The sequence below is a fragment of the Eublepharis macularius genome, chromosome 3 (genome assembly GCF_028583425.1).
Source record: "Eublepharis macularius isolate TG4126 chromosome 3, MPM_Emac_v1.0, whole genome shotgun sequence".
NCBI classification, from domain to species: Eukaryota; Metazoa; Chordata; class Lepidosauria; order Squamata; family Eublepharidae; genus Eublepharis; species Eublepharis macularius.
This window is the reverse complement of record NC_072792.1, coordinates 103818492-103839724: the sequence shown is the minus strand read 5'-3', so window position 1 is coordinate 103839724 and position 21233 is coordinate 103818492. Positions and strand designations below refer to the sequence as shown.

Genomic DNA, 21233 nt, shown 5'->3' with positions numbered 1-21233 from the left:
AGTCCCCTAGAGAGAGAACTACGCAAATTTATCGACATCAACTTGGAAAGAGGATTTATCAGACCAGCTAACAGCCCTCATGCAGCACCAGTACTTTTTGTAAAAAAAAAAAAAGATGGAGGATTAAGACTGTGCACTGATTTTAGGGGTCTCAATGCTGTTTCTTCCACAAATGCATACCCAATTCCACTCATCAGAGATCTTCTCAATGTCGTGGCGCAAGGTAAGATCTTTACAAAATTGGACTTAAAAGATGCATACTTCCATGTTCGTATAAAAGAGGGCGATGAGTGGAAAACAGTGTTTAATACACCCCTTGGACAGTATGAATATCTTGTTATGCCATCTGGCCTGGCTGGGGCCCCCTCCGTTTTCATGTCCATGATAAATGAAGTTTTACATGAATTCTTATATAAAGGAGTAGTGGTTTACCTAGATGATGTGTTAATTTATTCAGAAACGGAAGAAGAACATGTGAACCTAGTACAACAAGTGTTAACCACTCTTATGTATAACAAGCTACCCATCAAACTGTCAAAATGTGAATTCCACAAGACAGAGCTCAATTATTTAGGATATTGTATCTCTAAAGAAGGGCTAAAAATGGATCCAGCCAAGATTCAAGCAGTACAAGACTGGCAAACCCCCATAACCCGTAAGGAACTACAATCTTTTCTGGGGTTTGCTAACTTTTACAGAGAATTTATAGAAAACTTTGCCCAAATAATGCTTCCCCTTACTGAACTGCTGAAAACCAAGAATAAGGGGGAGCAGGCTAAGAAACCCTCATCCAAAATAGTTTGGACCCCAGAATGACAAATTGCTTTTAACCTTCTAAAGCAGCAATTTGTCTCAGAACCAGTATTGCAACATCCTGATGAAACTCGCCTCTTTATTGTGCAAGTGGACGCGAGCGATACGGCAATAGGAGGGGTCCTGCTACAAAGAGGGGAGGACAATAGCCTTAAGCCCTGTGCCTATCTTTCAATAAAGTTTTCATAATCAGAAATAAATTGGAATGTGTGGGAAAAGGAAGCGTTTGCAGTCAAAGCAGCGCTTTCCACTTGGAGACATTGGCTGGAAGGGGCGCAACACCCATTTGAAGTTTGGACGGATCATAAAAACTTAGAAACTTTGCGTAGCCCCAGGAGGCTAAATGCTAAACAGTTAAGATGGGCAGAATTTTTTTCCAAGTTCAATTTTACTCTGAAGTTTTTGCCGGGCAAAACAAACTTCCTAGCTGATGCTCTTTCGCGTATGCCCCAACTAAAAAGCAAGCGGGGGGCAACCATAGACCATATTTTCGCCAACACAACTAGCGGGCATGGTAATGACACGTAGCCGTACAGCACAGCATAACCAGGAAGAAAAGGGGTGGAGGCAAAAACTGAAAAGTGAGGTGGAAAAAGAAGGGGAGGATGTGCCCAAAGAAAAACTGTCTCAATCCCCGCAGGGGGAATGGCTTTGGAATGATCGCTTTTATGTCCCAGCTAGCATGAGGAAAGAAGTGCTACAACGTTGTCATGATGCACCGACTGCTGGCCACTATGGTTATTTAAAAACACTTCATTTAATACAAAGACAATTTTGGTGGCCAGGTCTCAGGAAAGACGTTTCGCAATATGTGGCTTCTTGTCCAATCTGTATAAGTGCCAAAACTAGAAAAGGGAAACCGCCGGGACTACTACAGCCTCTTGAAATCCCAAATAGACCCTGGGAAGTTATTTCAATGGACTTTATTACAGACCTTCCTCCCTCCAAGGGCCACACTTGCATACTAGTAGTAGTGGATTTATTTTCAAAGCAAGCTCACTTCATCCCTTGTACCACAGTGCCTTTGGCTAGGAAACTAGCGGACATTTTCATGAAACATATTGTAAAAATACACTCTCTTCCATTAGTGATACCTGATCACGGCGGACAATTCGTTGCCAACTTCTGGCGGGAGCTTCTACAACTACTGGGCATGGAACAGGGTATTAGCTCTGCCCACCATCCACAATCCGATGGGTAATCGGAAAAAAACTAATCAAATATTGGAGCAGTTCCTGAGTTGCTATATCAATTTCCAAAAAGACAATTGGATCGATCTATTACACCTAGCTGAATTCAGTTACAATAACAGTTTGCACAGTTCCACTGGAGAAACGCCATTTAAAATAATATATGGATATGACTCTAAACCATTTCCGTTTGATGCTCCCCCCACTCAACAGATGTCCAAAGAAGTAAAAGATTGGTGGGAGGACGCTGAACAACAATGGAGTTTAATTCAGTCAAATCTACGTAAAGCTAAACAAGACTAAAAAAAATATGCTGATCGCCATCGTGTGGACGAATGGGAATTACATCCAGGAGATCTTGTGTACATTTCCACCAAGAATTTGAGGATCGATCAAACCAGTCGTAAACTGGCTCTGAAATTTGTGGGCCCTTTCCCTGTTTGTAAAGTAATTAATAAAGTGACTGTAGAAATTGATTTGCCAAAGAACCTGCAGCACGTCCACCCAACATTCCATGTCAGCTTACTCAAAAGAGCTCCCCCTCCTACCTAATCAATGGCATTCATCTACTCCACCTATTCCTACCTTGATTGATGACTAAATACATTATGAGGTAGAGGAAATTTTGGATTCCAAAATCAGACACAACAAGTTGTACTATCTTATCAGATGGAAGGACTTTGAACCTGGCCATAATGAATGGGTAGAAGCCATCCATGTTAGTGCTCCCCGATTCCTAAAGGCTTTCCATACTCAATATCCTCATAAACCTGGGGGAGGGGCATCTTAGACGGGGCAGAATGTCAGGTTCTGATTGTGTTTAAGCCAAGGAGACTTTGTCAGTGTGTTAAGTGTGCTTCTTGCAGGTGGGGAGACTGCTGCTGGGAGCCTGGAGGAGGGAGAGAAACTGTTATCATCTGCATGCCTTCATCTTCCTGCCGTCCTTGAAAAACTTTCCTTTTCTCACCCTCGGGCCGTTTGTTTTGAGAACTAAGGGGGAGGTTGGGGCCTGAGGGAAACTGCATACTCTGTACCTATTCTTTGGTTTGGCATTCGTAACAATGCTACAGATCAGCTAAGATCAATGTATCTTGGAATGTGTACTCCATTTGTTGACAATCTTCAGTAAAGCCTTTTGAAATCAATGGACTTTTGTCTTATTGCAAGAGGTTGGCTAAGTTGCAACTTTTGGCAAGCCACAGTCTGACAGACAAAACATAACCTAAAATCTTTGTAATGAGAAAAAGTAAACAAAGACCATAGGATTCTAATTACATTTCCTGGAGGTAAGGATAAGGGCAGTTTTCATTGATTCCCTCCTCCCATAGCAGACCATGGGAGATGGAGGACCTTTAAAAATAGCTTGGAGGGGGAATCGGAAGTCTCCTGTGTGAGGAAGAAATCAATGAAAATCACCACCACCCCGCAGCCTGTGGAAAACTGTGGACTCCAAGACACAGGGTTGCATCTCATGGATCTGTTCTACTAACAAAGGCACTTCAAGAGCACGACACTCTTCTGTTGGAAGAATACAGTTTCAAAAGATTTCTGAAAACACCCAGATGTAGCACAAGCTACTAACAGAATTCTATATTCTGAGCAGTTTGTCCTAGGTGAACACATTAAGCATTTGAACCAAAGTCAATCTTTTATGGGTATTTTTAACACTGATCAAATCATCTACCAAAATGCTGAATATGTTATCTCCCTAGTTAAGTGAGTTGAATGTAAGTGAAATGACAAAATTAGGCTTTTATGGCTGTAGGTTTTAAGAAAATCTGCATGACTGAGGAGTACAGCTCTTTAGGAAAGAGCTATTTGAGGGTTTACTAGATATGACAATGTGGGAACTGCCACTGTTTTTTAAAACTGCCAACAGCAGCCAGTGGAAGAACTAAAAATTTCCATTTCAGTTTCAGTTTAGGGGGGTTCTGAATAATTCCATTCCATTACTGTGTGTTTCGGCTGGGACACTGCTGGTTTAGAACTCATCTGTTTGGGAACTTTGGGATGGCTATCCGAAGTTATTGGGGAAGAACAAGCTGGTTTTTTACCGAATAGACAAATCAGAGACAATTTAAGGACAGTTATAAATGCTATTGAATATTATGATAGGCGTTGTGATAAGGAGGTTGGGTTCTTCTTTGTGGACGCTGAAAAAGCATTTGACAATTTGAACTGGGATTTTATGTTCGCCACTATGGAACAGCTACAGTTGGGAGAAAGATTTATCAGAGCAGTAAAAGAAATCTACAGAGACCAGAGTGCAGCAATTGTGGTGAATGACGAGGTGACTAAGAAATTGACTATAGGCAAAGGTACAAGACAAGGTTGCCCGTTGTCTCCACTGTTGTTTATAATGGTTTTGGAAATTTTGATGATACAGATCCGAGAAGATAATGCAATCCGTGGAATAAAGATAAAAGACTTTTCCTATAAGGTTAGAGAATTTGCAGATGATATAATGTTAATTGTGGAAGATCCAATTGAAAACATGCCAAGGGTAATAGAAAAAATCACAGAATTTGGAGATTTGGCAGGTTTTTTTGTAAACAAAAAGAAGTCAAAGATATTGTGTAAAAATATGACTAAACAAAAACAACAGCAACTTATGGAAATAACAGACTGTGAAGTAACAAATAAGGTGAAATATTTGGGAATTGAGCTGACTGCAAAGAATATAGATCTATTCAAGAACAATTATGAGAAATTGTGGACTCAAATAGAGCGAGACTTGATTAAATGGAATAGATTGAATTTGTCATGGTTGGGAAGAATTGCAGCAGTCAAGATGAATGTGCTGCCAAGAGTGATGTTTTTGTTACAGACAATACCAGTTATTCGGGATTCCAAGCAGTTTGAGAAATGGCAGAGAAAGATATCGGACTTTGTTTGGGCAGGCAAAAAGCCTCGAGTGAAAATGAAAGTGTTACAGGACGCGAAAGAGAGAGGCGGAATGCAACTGCCCAACCTAAGACTTTACTATGAGGCAATCTGCTTGGTTTGGCTGAAGGACTGGATGATGCTTAAAAATCGCAAATTGCTGGCCTTAGAGGGATACAAAAAAATATTTGGATGGCATGCCTACTTATGGTATGATAAAGTAAAAGCGGACTCTATGTTTGTACACCATTACATTCGGAGAAGCCTCTTCACAATATGGAAAAAGTACAGAGATTACCTACAAGAAGGAATTTCCTCCTGGGTGGTTCCTTATGAAGTGATAGATCCGAGAACTGTTGATAATGAACAACAGTGTCTAACGTATAAGGAGATAACACGAATAGAATTTTCTAAATTAAGAATAAAGACGCAAGAAGAGTTGTCTCCAAACTATGACTGGTTTCAATATAGACAGCTTAGAGACCTTTATAAATCGGATTGTGCCAAGGGAGGGATAAGAATGGAGAATTCGGACTTGGAGGAAGTAATTTTACAAGAAGGCAAAAAGGAAATTTCAAAGGTCTATAAAGTGTTGTTAAAATGGTATACTGAAGAAGAGGTAGTTAAGGTGCAAATGGTGAAGTGGGCTATAAATTTTAATAAAGAAATAACAATGGAGGCGTGGGAATACTTGTGGAAAAATACTTTGAAAATTACGACATGCACTAACATTAAAGAGAATGTCTATAAAATGATCTATCGTTGGTACCTGACACCAAAGAAAATTGCGCTAGGGAATGTGAACATGTCTAATAAATGCTGGAAATGTAAAAAGCATGAAGGATCTTTGTACCATATGTGGTGGACTTGTGAGGTAGTCAGGCAGTACTGGGGGGAAATAATAAGAGTAATAAGTGAGATTTTACAGTTTCAAGTTAATAAGAACCCAGAACTCCTGCTACTGAACTTGGGAATGGAAGATATTCCAGCACAACATAGGACATTGCTTTTTTACATGACAGCAGCGGCTAGACTTTTGTACGTGCAAAAGTGGAAAGTACAAGAAGTGCCAACTATCGAGGACTGGATTCACAAATTGCTGTACATGGCGGAGATGGATAAACTGACAAGAAAACTAAGAGACCTTGATCCAGGACAGTTTAACACAGATTGGGAGAAGCTGAAACAATATTTGGTGAAAAAATGGGAGGTGAGAGGAGAACTGTGGCAGTTTGAAAATTATTGAAGAAAAACAAAAGAAGAGAGAAGTGACTATACCGGGGGGAGGAGAGTTAAAGAAGAATTACTAAGCAATTATTCTATTTGATTATTCTATACAGTATTAAGTAATAGTTATTATGTGATATATAAGAATAGAAATTAATTAATTAATTATGTTGCTGGCAGATAGGGGTGTAATTGAGAATTAACAGAGTTAAAATTCATGAATACAAGAAGGGGGGGGAATGAGAAGTAGCATATAGAATATAGGTTAAATTGATTGACTTATGCTGAAGGTATTTTTGGTTATAGCGATTTAGAAATGTGCAGAACATGGGTCAAATTGATTGACTTTATGTTATAAAGATAAGAGATATAAGAGGAAGTAAAGAGTAACATATAGAGTATAAGTTAAATTGGTTGACTTATAAATGTATTCATCACTTATGAGTACTCAAGTTATGTATAGGGAGGGATAAATTGTTTGTCCCATATTGATGACATTAGAATGAGTAAGTTAGAGTACAGGATATTGAGAATATTACCAGTATTATTACTATTGAATAACATGCCAGGAATGTATTAGTTAGTTGATAAGTGAAGGGAAATTGACTTAGCACTGTGTTATAATAGACTAAGTTAGAAGAGTGTGAAAGTATATGTTTAATTGACAAAATAAGTTGAAATGAGTAGGGGAAGAATAGACAAAGGGTTGGAAAACTGTTGGAAGTCAATAAACGGGGGGGGAAGGGAGGGGGTTAGAACTGGAATATTAAAGTAATTTGATTGTTATAAATGACAAAATATTTCTAATTCCAATAAAAATTTAAAAAAAAAATAGAACTCATCTGTTTTGGAGTTTTTTGGTTTTCATGAGTTTCGGTCCATTGTGCATGCTCAAAGCAGGCATTAGCTGAACATGTGCAAATGTATGCTGTTCTCTCGGGGGGGGGGAATGAGTCTCTGGGGCAGCTGTTTTTGCATGCAATGTCACCAAAATCGCACAGTCCTCCCTCTAAACCATCAACTCACTGAATTTGAGAGCATGCAACAACAGGGTTCCCTGAGGAGGAGTTCAGACATCATCCTGATGTTATCTGGCCCTCAAGTTTGTCCCCCTCTCTTTAGGAGCTCAGAAAATATCAGTTCTTTTATATGCCGATGACATGGTCTTGGTCTCTCTTACCCTGAGGAATGCTTGGGGAAGGAACACACGAAGGCGAGTGTTGGGCAGCTGTGTACATACATACACACTATTCTTTTCAAGGGGGAAGTTGGGAAAATGAGGTTCTGTTAGCACTTAACCAAAAACTACGTCGTCCAAAACCCATTGATCCAATGAGTTTCTTCTCAAGCCCATGACAACTCACACAACAGTGGACCCCAATGAAGGGGTGAGTGTTACCAGGTGCACACAATTGTGGGTAACTTACTGGCAAAGCGGCATGGGCATGGCACTGATGGCGCACAAGCAGGAAAGCACTCCACTGCCAACCAACACAGTGCAGCAAAAATTTTAAAAAATTACTTCTGACAAAGTCAATAAATTATTACCTTTGTGTTCTACCGTTATACCATATTTCCCTATGTCTTGTAGTTTTGTTTCCATGATAAAGGGCGGGCAAATCTTCATCCTAATCTGCTTTGTAGCAGCCCAGGACTTCCCATTTAAACCTGCTGGCCACCAGCCTGTACTTCCACTGTGCATAAAAGTGCACAGAAAGGGAGGACTAAATGTTGACTTTTCCTCCGCAAGAAGGCAAGCAGGAGGAGGATGGCTCTCTTTCCCCCCTATTTTCTACTAGTAAAAGCAGGAGACTGGACAGGTTGCTGGCTGCCAGTCTCCTTTCCAATTAAAACTGTTAACCCAGGGTTGAGTGAAGACAGTGTTGAGAAAAACTGAACAAATTTCTCAGATCTGTCCTTCCATGTGGAATACTGATCTAGAAAGACTTCGGGGTGCATCCGAGTGCAAGTGTATAATGCACACTACCTCCCTGTCATTTAATGCTGGGTTAACCATTTTAACTGGAAAAGCCCCCAAAAGATGGCTTTCTGGGCAGAATGAAATTATTCCTGCTGCTCCTTGACCCACTATCTTTGGAGAACTTCTTAAGTCACACTGAGTGTCCCTGGCACCATGGCACCTAAGTGAAGGACAGCAGCAGAAGGCCACTGAATGGTCATAAACCAGCTCCACATGCCTGGGGCCCTCCTTGGTGCAGCTTTCCCTCAAAAATGGCTTGTTCTTTCAAATTTTTACCCTAATCTGCCTAACATGAGCGTTTGCGGCAGCCAGGAACTCAGAGGCTGCAGGAGGCCCCTCCCTCCTCAAACCCACATGTGCACACCTGAGTGGATGTTGCTGGGCTGGCTTTTTCCTACATAGTGCGTAAGAACACACAGAAAGGGATGCAATGGCAACACTAGTACTGATGGAACTATGCTGTCTGCTGCTCCCCTCCTCTGTGAAAAGCAAACCTTTGATCCCTATGAGCCACTCAACGCCAGTGCCATTGCTGAAAAAAAAAAAAAACGCACTAATGTGCACTGTGCACATCCCCTTCCCACTAACGGAATTAATACTAAGTCTCTCCCTTTTGGAGCCAACTGGTGGCATGATGAGTTCAGTCAGATTTGTCGTTAAAGAAAACAAGATTCTGCCAGATGGCCAGGCCCTCCCCACTTCCTGGGCTGCCTGCACAGCCTGTGCACCCTAACAACTTAAAAGGAACACACAAAATTTATAGTGGAGTAGGGAGTTGTTTGAGCCTAGTTCCCCAAATTTGGAGTTCCAGAACTTGCTTTAACTTGCCTAACTGGCTATTTCTGTGTGTATTTTTAGCCCAGTTTTTTCATTATGCACACCCCTACTAGATATACCAAGGTTGCTGTTTGCTCTACATATATCTGCACATTTCCTCCCAGCAAGCCTGAATGGAGAGAGAGGCAGGGGTAAATAAGATTGCAAAAACTATGGGAAAAAAGGGTTGAACTCCACTCCCAGTATCTGAATTGGGGGGAGAGGTAGATGTGATTTATTTGCAGGGTTTTTTTTAAAAAAGGGAGGATTAATTTTCCTCCCCTAACACCAACTTTGGCCCTGATATGTGCAACTTTTTATTCTACATTAAAGATATTTCAGCCTAAATTTCACTAAAAACTAAACATTTCAATGACATTAACAAACTCCCTGAAAATATAAAACAGGGGCTTTTAGTGCCTGTCAAACACAGTCCCTACACGTCTCTTTTCATAAAATTATTATATGTGGACTTGCCATTGGCAGCTTGCTATGAGTGTATGACTTGATAAACAATTATCTCAGCCACTGTTGCCATATGTTGTATGTGCTTGAAGTGCTTGAGCGTTAGGTATGTAATGGGATCCATGTGCACAAACATTTTGCTACTGGCATGACATACTAGGAAATGTAGAAATTAATCAATTTCTAAGAATGAGAGTTTGGACAGAACTCAAGGAAAACTGTCAAGTTCTCATCACAAGCCTGCTCTCAATGATCTTTGGGGGCGGGCAGCTGCAACTTTGCTAATCGTCTTGCTTGGGGAGGGGGGGAATACTCTAGAGAAAGCTAAGAAAGTTGCAGCTGCCCGCCCCCAAAGATCATTGAGAGCAGGCTTGTGACTGGAGAAACGATTTGCAAACGCAGGCTTTCTCTGACTTTTAAGGCAGCGATCCTAACAGTTCTAACAGAGAGGGGAGGACTTCACCGACATGTCAGCTTTCTCTAGAGCATTCCCCACCCCCCAGCAAGACAATTTGCAAAAGCTGCTGTCGTAGGCTTTCTCCGTCTCTTCAGGCAGCCGTGCTAACAGAGAGGGGAAGGAACAGAAGGAAAAGGGGTGTGGGAGAGGGACTTCAGTACCCAGAAAGACTTGCGAAAATGATCAAGTGCCCTTCGTGTGAAAGATGTCACTTGTAGCGAGGCTCTGACTTAGTTTTAAAAAAATTCATAATGTGGAATGTGAAATACTTGTTTCTTCACTTCTACTTTGGAAAAAGGAAAGTACAATAATAGATTTGGACACACTCCTTTTAACTAACTTCTTGTAGCAATGCCGAAGGGCCAGAGAAGGCCCTTGCAATAAGTTGCATTTTTCCCAGTGCAGCAGCTTCAGTTAATATATAGTTCAAACATTCCTGTACCTATTTGGTAAATAGTTTGGATGTCCCTGATGATTTATACTGGTGAAGTTTGAGACTGTCACAAACACTGTCAATGAAAATTGATCCAATCTTCAAAATTTGGTAGCAGCATTTAATATTAATTTGTTATTGCATCTAAAGTCTAGAAAACAACTACTGAAACTACTCTTCTTTGCCGCCTCAACCACAAACCCAGACAAAGTAAAATTTCATAAATGGCAGGTGAGATGTGCTGTATATAATTAAGTTTGCTTTAAAAATAGGAATGAAAAAGCTGTTCTAAAGCTGACCCAAATTGTATTACGTACCCCACTACCACTTTTGTATTTCACATCAACACAGAATGATTTCTACTAATTCTGTACACACAGGCATGGTTCAGATGAAATGACATTGGATGAGTTGCCATTAGATGAACTAGACTCGTTGATCCTGTGGGCTTCCATGCAACAATCCAATTATAGACTTTCACTTCTGTGGCAAACCACAGTGGGTCTATATCTTAAAAATAGCTTCTGGTTCTGACAAACTATGGTTTGTTCTTTCCCCAGCAACCAGAATTTGGAATCTTTGTTTGCAGGGAAAAAGCATAAGGTTTCCATTAGTTCATTCATGTAATGACAAATTATAGTTTGCTATTCTGTCTGAATGATGCTTCAGTCACTAGTCAATATGATCTACATTTCACTCACCATGGAGAGAGAAAAAAACCTTTCCCTCATCCCAAATGAGAATACAACAGACTGGCTAAAAAGTATTATGGAGGAATATGAGTAATTCTGAATAAGTGTACTGGATTGGGTCATTTTAAGTTCTCATCATTCTACTCGGCAGGAAGATTACAATAATGGGTGAAGGAGGAAACTGAAGAGAAGCTTAACTGGTCAGGCAGTTACTTCTATGGAAACATACAAGAGTATGACCCTTTCCTTCTTATCTACCAAAGTGTCAGGAATAAGGTCAAGGACTGATTTGGATTTGCATTACAGAATGTCTTACCAGAGATTAACTGAAAAAGTGATTCTATATCTTCCTCAGGCCCCCACCAGCAATGAGTTTCATGAGTAAAGAAGACTCTCTAGTTCTCTTCCACCCATCCTCCAAAATGTATTGTAATATTTGGACTAGTATTTTCATTTATTAAGATATTACAAATTATCCATGATACAATAAATATAATAACATTTTTAGAAGGTGGCCTCTCAGCAAAAAAATCAGCATGCATCTTGCAGCTCTCAAATTTGTGCGATTCAGGGTAGAAGCACATTTTACATTTTTCCTGAGGATGTAACTACTAGCTCAGGTAAAGAGACATGTTCTGAAGTTCCACACTTCCCAGGCATGTGTTTCTGATACAGATTGGGACTGCAGTGCACAGGTAGAGGGTGTTTAGACCTTCCTTGCCATCTTCTCAACCTGAATTTACTCCACAATGGGTGCTATTTGCTCCATTGCGGGGGGGGGCATATATGTTATGTTTCCACAATGAGGCAAACAGTGTTGGCCTGTGGCCTTTTCAGATTGGGAAAATGGTGTAGCCATCCCATCAAAAAGGAATCTCTAACAAAATACATTCTTTATATTTATTATAATGTATTTGGCAAGTGACAGATTGTGTCTTTTGGACTGAATATACACCAATTGCATACAAACAAACCCAGAAAATGTTCCTTGAAAAATATCCAGGAATTAAAAAGTTACTTTACAAGTTTAATTTTCTAGCTCATTTCCAAAGAACAAAAGCTGATATATTTAATATTTCCGAATACAAAATACTTGTTTTCCATACACAAAAATACATGTTTTTAAAAAGCACTCTGGTGAATTTGTACACATTCAGTGGGGAGAAAAATCCCAAAAAATCCAGCCACTCCACTTTTAACTTAGCATATTCTTGATATAGATACTTCGTTCTTTCCATCTATCTGATGGAAAACGTATCAGCAAGATGGCTCTGTTTAAGTACTTTCAGTGACTGTTTAATCATGTCTATGAAAAAGACGTAATAGCTCAGCAGAGGAATATAACAAAGAAAAGGTGATCCATTCAGCTCAAGCCAATCTCAGACAAACAGGCCAAACACAGGTTAGGTAAAAGCCATGCAAATTTTATACCTGGTCGTGTGGTGAGTCCTCTGTCTGCAGCTGGTCGGGCATCAACTGGCTCAACTGGGGATGTGCAGCCAAAGAAACAACAAAAGGAAAGAAAAAGAGCAAATAAAGAAATAAACAAAAGCTTCAAAATTAAGTTGCCAATGGTTTTGCTAGAGATAGTGCAGGAAAGATAATGGCCATAAACGAAGTTATAAAAGCAACAGCTGGAAGAGATCAGCTTTAAGTTAATCCTCAAAACAAAAGAGAGGGCAGGGAAACAATTTCAAACTAATTGGAAAAATGTGGCAACTGATGTACTTCTGGTTACTTTATGTGAGACCATCAAGAACCAAGTGCAAAAAGATACATGACTGGCGAATGAGACTTTCTTCAGCTTGCTTCAGAACATCTGCCTTTGACTTAGAACCAGCATAAATATCACCACACCTGCACTTATTAATAATAAATATCCTCTCACCATCACTTCAGTCCTCTTCTAAAACTTACAGGCACAACCCTATAATCTCCTTGAGACAATTATGAAAAAGTTAGGTTTGTCACAAAACAATCTGGAGATACCAAACGCTTGTTTGCATATCTTCCAGTCACACTGTTCTTTGATGTAAAGTGGAAGAAACAAAGGTGCTTTTAAAAATGATACCAACCAAAAACTCTTGGGTGTGAAGCTGTGGAATCATTCAGACACAACAGACAGCATAGTTTGCCATTATCAGTGAAATTCTAAGCAGAGTTACTCCAGTCTAAGGCCACTGAAATCAATGGGCTTAGACTGAAGCAACTCTTCTTAGGATTTCAATGTAGGTGAACAAGCCTGGGGGACCCTCAGGCTTCCACACTCCCTCCCTCCCTCCCTTGCTGGACTGTCATCTACGAAAGCATGGAAGTGGACAGTGTATGTTTTAGTGTTTAAGTTTACCTCAGATTGATTAAATGAAAAGTATTAGTCTGAGTGTGTCTGCTTGGTGTGAGCAAATACTTCGCATGTACTTTAGTAAAAACCAAGCCAAGGCCAACTGTGATGTTGGAGGATAATTTCAGAAGCCCCAAGCCACAAAATTCTGCCATAAGTGTGTTTCTCCTCTCACTTTTCCCTATAGCACTGCTGATGTTAGTGATCAGAAATTCAATTATTTGCTTAAATTCCAAACAGTGCATATCACAGCACTTTACCCTGGTTATGTTCATCTATAGCAGTAGCCTCATGCTCTCAACTCTGTTTTGGCAGGAAAAGTTAATCTTGCCTCAGTAATTTTTGTTGAAATCCAGACCCTCTACAGTATAAACCACTGTAAACTAAAGGTGTAAAAATTCAACCAACTAAAGTATAATACAAATATTTTTCTTGAGATACTACTTCATTAATGGCAAAACTTCATGACAATTTATTCCAATATAGTGACAAGTAGTATGAATAGCAATGGCATATATATGACACATAAGTAAAGGCAGACATAAGCATAATACCTAGGATTATCTGTTTGCCAGGATATAATTTTGCTCTTGCAGTATTTGCAAAAGTCAAATATCATCCAGCATTCCAGTTGTTGCATTTTCTCTTTTGGCATTTTTTTGTTTTAATTCCTTTTTATACACGCTGTATCTACGCAACTGCATTCTTCCTGAAACGGGGTGGAGAGTAACTAGTCAGGCCATTAAATAGTAGCTATGAACTAAACAGGTTTGATTTCTGCAAAAAGAAATGAGCAGGGAAAATTAACAAACTGTCCAGGTTATGCCTGCACAATTTATAATCTAACAAGCCATACTAGTCCACCAAACATGTACAGCACTAACTAACCAGAAGCTTAGGGATGCCAGGTCCCCCTACCTTCCCAGCGGGAGGGGGGACCTAGTGTTTACCTGCACAATCTTCCTGGGTGTTTCTCCTGGAGCAGTGTCACAATGTCACCTCTGGGAAGTGATGTCATCGTGCAGGTGTGGCAGTGCACATGCTTCTAATTGAGCCAATTTGGGCCCCAAATGGGCCCAAATCAGCTCACTCACTGAGAAGCACAGGAGTGCTCTCAAGGGCAGCACAATGATGTCACTCCCAGAAGTGACATCGTCACGCCACCCTGGGAGAGTACCCGGGGCGGCATTCCCCCACCTTTCCACCCCTGTTGGCCAGGTGAGACGAGGCAGGTGGTGGTGGAGGGCGGGAACGGGGGATCCCCCACCCCCAGCAGGGAAATGGCATCCCTACAGAAGCTTGATAGAACTTTATGGTATTTTTTTCCTTGCTGGGACTGAAAAATGCAGATCGTCAGGAATTTGTTGTCTCAATATTTAGCTGGTGCATGGCATTCAAAAAGATTGATGAATGGCTATATGGATTCACGACAATGATCAGAATGGGACAAATCAATTGTGCAAAACCTGATCTTTCTTTAATATGGTACAAACTTTTTGTTCTTGTAATTTTTCAAGATATCTGACCTAAATGTAAGCTTGGAATCAGAATATGACTCTTCTGTGTGAATAGGCATTTACTATTCAGAAATATGAAAGAATGGGAGTTATTTTAGTTTATTATATCTCAAACTACATGTTTTTTAACACAGTCTTGTGACTCAGCTCAGGGAAAGAGTAAATGATCAATTAAAGGCACTAAACTCCTGGGGTGGACAACATTTCAACACAATTCCTATGCTTCACAAGAAAACAAGACCGTATCTTTATGAGAAAGGGGTGGGACTTCAGTGATTAAAGAAAATGATTTCCAGGCAGAGAGTCCCAGATTTACTCTCTGTCATCTGTAGTTCAAAGGACCTCAGATAGCAGCTATTAGGAAATACCTTTCTCTGCTAGACACTGTTGAAAGCCACTGACAATCTGAAACAGACAATGAAGAAGAGACAGACAGACAAACAGTATGGCTAAGTATAAGGGAGCCTCATCTGTAAATTCTGGACTGGCAAAATTCATGGTTTTATTGAAAGTGTCAAGTACAGAAGGACTTGCCTACACAAATCCTTATTATACTAGGTTTTGTAAACTGAAAGAATGATAGAAGACATTCAGAAAATCACTAGCACGCAAGTGACAATTTGCATGAATTTTCTCATCAAATCACAGTACACACACTAATGATTTATGCTTATGGTAGTAGGTTCATATGCATACAACTGCATCACATATGCATTCAATCCAGGCAGAACACAGGCTAAAAAAAATCCACAGATGCACAAAAATAAACTCAAAACGTGGTTGTGTGGGGTCACCACTTCCCATGCTAAAGCAGAAGGAATAGCATCCAGTAAGACCAAGTCTTCTGCTAAAATAGCTTTAACATTTCAATGCAGGGGTCAGAAATGTGTAACATATGTTAAAAGTTTCTACTAGCAGATCACACTGAAGGTCATTACAGATGCTACATAAAGTTAAACTCAGATTGACCAGAGTATACTATTAAAAAGGTGCTATTACTAAGCATGGTTCCATGACAACTGTACTTAGATGAGAGATGTGTTTGCAAGCAATTTGTTGTATTCACACTTTACATCTATAGGTGTACTCTTAAAGCATTGCATGTGTACACCTAAAAATTCAAGACCCCAAGTTCCACACAGTTATCATATTTATTTAAGCAGCAAAAGCACATTTGGGCATGGCACAAAGTAGCCCAAATGATGGTTTCTGTCCAAACAGGGAAGGATAGCGTCTCAGCATTTGAATACTAATAAATGAAAACCAGGGACACAGAATGATAAACTATGACAAAATTTGTAGAGAAGACTCTTCTAGATGAGTTTCAAAAATTTGTTCCAGCATACCTTAAATCTTCCTTGAAGTGGAGGAACCTATTTTCCTGCTTTAGCTGTTCTAGACAAATGCAATTTGCAGCCACAGATTTGTAATAGCCAGCCTAAGCATTAGCATGTACTGGCTGTGAGCTTTATTGTTAGAATAAAAGATTCTTGATATCAAACTCAGCACCATTTCCAAAGAAATGGTCTATATGGCAGACCTCAACTATCACACAAATTCTTTTAATTTTACTGGCTACTATACAGGAAAATGTTCAACCTCTTTGTACCATCTGTTATTTGCAAATAGAATGAAATAATTTACATGCTGAATTTCAATTCTTTATCACACTGCATACGTTTTTAAGTAGCCAAATTGTTTGTACTAGATGAGCATGTTCTGCAGCACATAAAGAAATACACAATATATACAGGAGATTTTTAAGTGTCCCAGTAAGACAATGGAAATCTTTTTCTTAGTATAAAATAATTAAGCATTTAATAATTAAGTGTAGCCTTATGTTGTAGCAAATGTTACAATTGGAATAAAAGACAATAAATTAACATTATTTCCTCATTAAAAGCACACAGCTTCTCTTTCAAATGGCACATAAAATAAAAATAACATTTTTTGTCTTTTTAAAGCAAACACTCTGATACAGAAAGCTTGCATCTTACTCAAATCTGACCCGTCAGGAAAAAAAAAACTATTGATATCCTAAAGTTTATTAATTTACATATAATTATTTTAGAGCTCACAAATGTCAAATATGGTAACTGAACAAAAGACAAAAGACACTTCAAATAGAACAGCAAGATTTGAGTCCAATAGCAACTTAAAGACATACAAGATTTTCAGGATATAAGCTTTCGAGATTCAATGCTCCCTTCATCAGATACAAATATGAATAGAGAGATCCCTGACTATGGTTGTTGTGGGTTTTCCGGGCTGTATTGCCGTGGTCTTGGCATTGTAGTTCCTGACGTTTCGCCAGCAGCTGTGGCTGGCATCTTCAGAGGTCTAGCACTAAAAGACAGAGATCTCTCAGAGAGATCTCTGTCTTTTGGTGCTACACCTCTGAAGATGCCAGCCACAGCTGCTGGCGAAATGTCAGGAACTACAATACCAAGACCACGGCAATACAGCCCGGAAAACCCACAACAACCATCGTTCTCCGGCCGTGAAAGCCTTCGACAATACATAGATCCCTGACTCTTTATATCCCAGTCAGGAGGTGGGAGTAGTGAAGCAAAGAAGGGAGTCAGGATGTAACGGTACAATAATAAATACAGCTGGTAAGAGCAGTGATTAACCTTTATAGTGAGATAAGAATTCTATGTTTCTATTCAGCCAGGGATTTTTCCCCATTGTTCAGAATTAGTGAATGAACTCAATTTCAACAATTTCATGTTGTAATCTTCTCCTGAAGTTTCTTTGAGAGAACAGTAGCACCCCCCTCCCACCTTCTTGCGGAGACAAAAAGGGTCAGGGATCTCCATTCCTACTTGTATCTGATGAAGGGAAAGCGTAAACTTTGAAAATCCTGTTTGTTTTTGCTACTGGACTTGAATCTTGCTGTTCTACTGCAGACCAACACAGCAAGCCATGTGAAACTCACTTCAAGTAGTTCAACAGGCAGATGTTCAAATTATTTATTTTCATAATGATCAAATGTGATTAACTGTAGCAATTCTGAAGCCAGTCAACTGATTACAGTTTAGTTAGATCTGTCCATATTAATTCCCCTTTTTCAAAGGAACTCCAAGGTAGAAAAACTTTCTCATTAACCAATGAAGGCACCTCTTTTAATTAGGTGCTTATTAGAGGTGGGCACAGACTGAAAAATGGACCAAAATTTGACATGGACTGGTCCGGTTCAGCGTTCGTGAACAGGCGGGTAGTGGGGAGCACGTTTTTCATGGATGCGCCAACTTTTGGGCCAGTCCGTCGTTTTGTGTAACCAGACATCCCGGCACCAAGGAATCAATTCCCTAGGCAACGAAGAGGAGTTGCCGGCAGACCTTCTGCTGCCTTTGGAACGCATTAATCTTAGCCCTGAAAAACTTGGCTCTGGCTACCAACCAGAGAGCTCCCATTATTCTCCAAGCAATATATATAATACTCAGTGCTGAGCCGCAGTTTCACTTTCCAGCTGGTTACTGAGGGAAGAACTGCTTGTTGCGAGAGTTTTTTTGGATTACGCGAGAGGGAGGCTTGGGGCTTGTGCTGCAGCAAGGCTCTTGGAGCAAGCTTATTGGGTTTCCTCAGCTGAGGGCTCACTCTTCTGTTTAATATTTTTTAAATTTCAATTCTTATTTGCTTGTGGGATGGTGGGCTAGCCAAGGGCTCTGCCCCAACCCATTCTCAGGGCTGCAGGAAGGCTTTGGGACCAAGCTTATTGGGCTCCTTGAGGGGTCACTCTTCTGTCTCATTTTTTCCCTTTCAATTCTTATTTGATTGTGGGGTGCTGGGCTAGCCTAGGGTTCTGCAAACCAATTGCTGCAAGTCAATGCAAGTCAAGTGGTGTTTGTGGCTCTATTCTACCTACTGGAAGTTTCCTGGGGGTTGCAGCTTTGGGGGGGGTCTGTAACTCAGACCTCTGAAATGCAATCTTGGCCTAGCTTGGAGGGTGGCTGAAGAAGAGCCTGAGAAAGACTCGCTGTGAGTTTGGTATCTCTGAGTGTGAAGGGAGAGGTCCTAGGGACCCTGGAAGAGACGGACCACAGACCGACAAATAGGGTGGGTCTGTGAAAAGTTTTTTTTTCCAAATAGTATTTTATTTGGATTTTTGAATTCGAATAACAGCAGTAACTACAACAGCAATAAACATCAACAGGTATTTAACAAACAAATAAAATACACACACAATAAGTAGAAGTGTAAGGGGAGATGAGAGTTGACATCACATCTCTTATTCACAGTACCCTACCCATGCATAAATTAACAATACCAACAGTGGATTGATACATACAATGGTCAGAGGTATGCCATAGAGTAGTAGAGGTCTTGTTTTATTTTGTTTGAGGACCATTTTTCTTCTTTAGTTAAATAATCTAAGATTGGGAGCCATTGTTCTAGAAAGTAGGACTTGTAGTTAGGGTTTTCCCTCTGCGCTAGTTGATCTGTGATTTTCTGCATTATAAAGTGGTCCCAGATTCGAGATTTCCAGCTACTTATAGGTGGAGCAGATTTTTGTTTCCAATAAGCGGCTATTGTTGATTTAGCTAATGCCAAAAGTGAATAGATGAGATTCAAGCTAGCTGATGGGATTTCCGGGTTTTCCCAAACATTAAATAGGATAACTTCTAGAGACTTTGGGATCATATACCCTGTTATGACTTTGATTTCTCTGAGTATTTTATCCCAAAACAAGCTCACATATCTGCAGTCCCACCAGCAATGTAGATATGAACCTAGTTCACCACAATGCTTCCAGCAGTTGGCAGACTGGGAATGACTGATGTGGTGCAGCCTAACTGGTGTCATGTACCAGCGGGAGATAAATTTTAGGGTTTGCATCTTTATGTTTACAATTTTTGATTGAAAGTTTTGTGATTTCCAAATTGATTCTCATTGATCATTTGAAGGGTCAAGAGTACCGTCCTTGAACCAGGTTTTTTGATAAGAAAGGGTTTTGTGATTTTGTTTCATTTCCAAAAGGGTTAGGTAGATTTTGGATAGAATGCTTTTGAGTTTCTCTGGTCTTTCTTTCAGAAGCTTTTCAAATTCTGTTAAGGGTTTATCTAATGAAGCTTTAAGCTTAGTTGATTCTATAAGGTGTTTGACCTGTAGATATTCATACCATGGAATGCGTGTCACAATATTTGTTTCTATTTTGATTTTTCTTGGATGATCCTTTTGTCAAGGACATCTAATATTCACGTTTTGTTGTTAGTCCTCCACCACTGGTATGAATGCATATTATAAGCTGGGGGGAACCAATGCTGTCTCACAAAGGGAGAAATTTGAGAATATGGCCGAATCAGTTTGCTTCGGAGTCTGTCCCAGATTTTTATATCGCTCATTAGAAATGGGTTAAGATGTAAATTAGGTGGGCGTTCATTGTTCTTATTCCATAAGCATTCATTTAAGAGCTTACCTTCTAAATAGTTTTGTTCGATACCCTTCCAGTCAGGTAGCTCTGAGCCATTAGTTAGCACCACAAAATTTTTAAGGTGGGTAGCCTCATAGTATGTTTTTAAGTCTGGTAAGTTGAGGCCTCCCCTAGAGGACGGCCTTTTTAGGGTATCCAATGAAATTCTGGGCTTTTTGTTATTCCAGATGAATCTACTAATTTTGGTTTGCCACTGATAAAAGGTTTTATTTGGGATTGTAATGGGTATAGCACGAAACATAAAGAGGAATTTAGGGAAAATGAATGACTTAATGAGGTTGATTCTTTCTAATAAGGATAAATATTTTTCCCCCACTCCTCCAGCAGTCTGTCGATTGAGTGGTTAATCTCAAAGTAGTTAGTATTCAGTAGGTCTTTCAAATTTGTAGGTATTTTGATTCCCAGATATTTCCAACTTTCTCTAACCCATTTATAATTAAAGGTGCTGTTGATATGATTGGTTAGGTCAGTGGGTAAATATATTGGGTAAATTTCGCTTTTGCTTTTGTTGATAGGCCTGAGGTTTTTGTAAATTCCTGCGTGATTGTGTCTAGTTTTTCCATAGAATGTAGGGGATTGGATAGATATATCGCCATGTCATCCACAAACAAGGATAGTTTATATTCCTTGTCTCCAATATTAATTCCTTTTATATCAGGGGATGTTCTGATATGAGATGCGAAGGTTTCAACTGCCACCGCAAAAAGGAGTGGGGAAAGTGGACAGCCCTGCCTAGTACCTCGGGACAATTTAATTTTTTTCTGATTTGTGATAGTTGATTTTGATTTGGGTAGTGGGATTAGCGTAGAGTGTTTGGATTACCCTTAAAAAATTATTTCCAAAATTCATTTTTTGTAGTAGTTCTTTAAGATAAGTGATTTCCAAATGGTCAAACGCTTTTTCAACATCAAGGGCTAGAATAAGTGAATTCATTTTGTTCAGTTTCCCAAAATTAATTATATTTAATGTTTTCCTTATATTGTC

General features: G+C 39.7%; 1 protein-coding gene across 4 annotated transcripts in view; it reads right to left on the bottom strand.

The window, feature by feature from the left end:
* The window catches only part of APP (amyloid beta precursor protein), a 262122-nt gene that overhangs the window by 30399 nt on the left and 210490 nt on the right, over positions 1-21233 (bottom strand). For 2 of the 4 annotated variants that reach the window (XM_054973138.1, XM_054973140.1), the window contains one exon: positions 12389-12442. The exons of the other annotated variants lie outside the window; for them this stretch is intronic. In XM_054973138.1, the coding sequence (XP_054829113.1) occupies positions 12389-12442 (54 nt within the window). The remainder of the gene's footprint in view (positions 1-12388; positions 12443-21233) is intronic. 4 annotated transcript variants of the gene reach the window in all.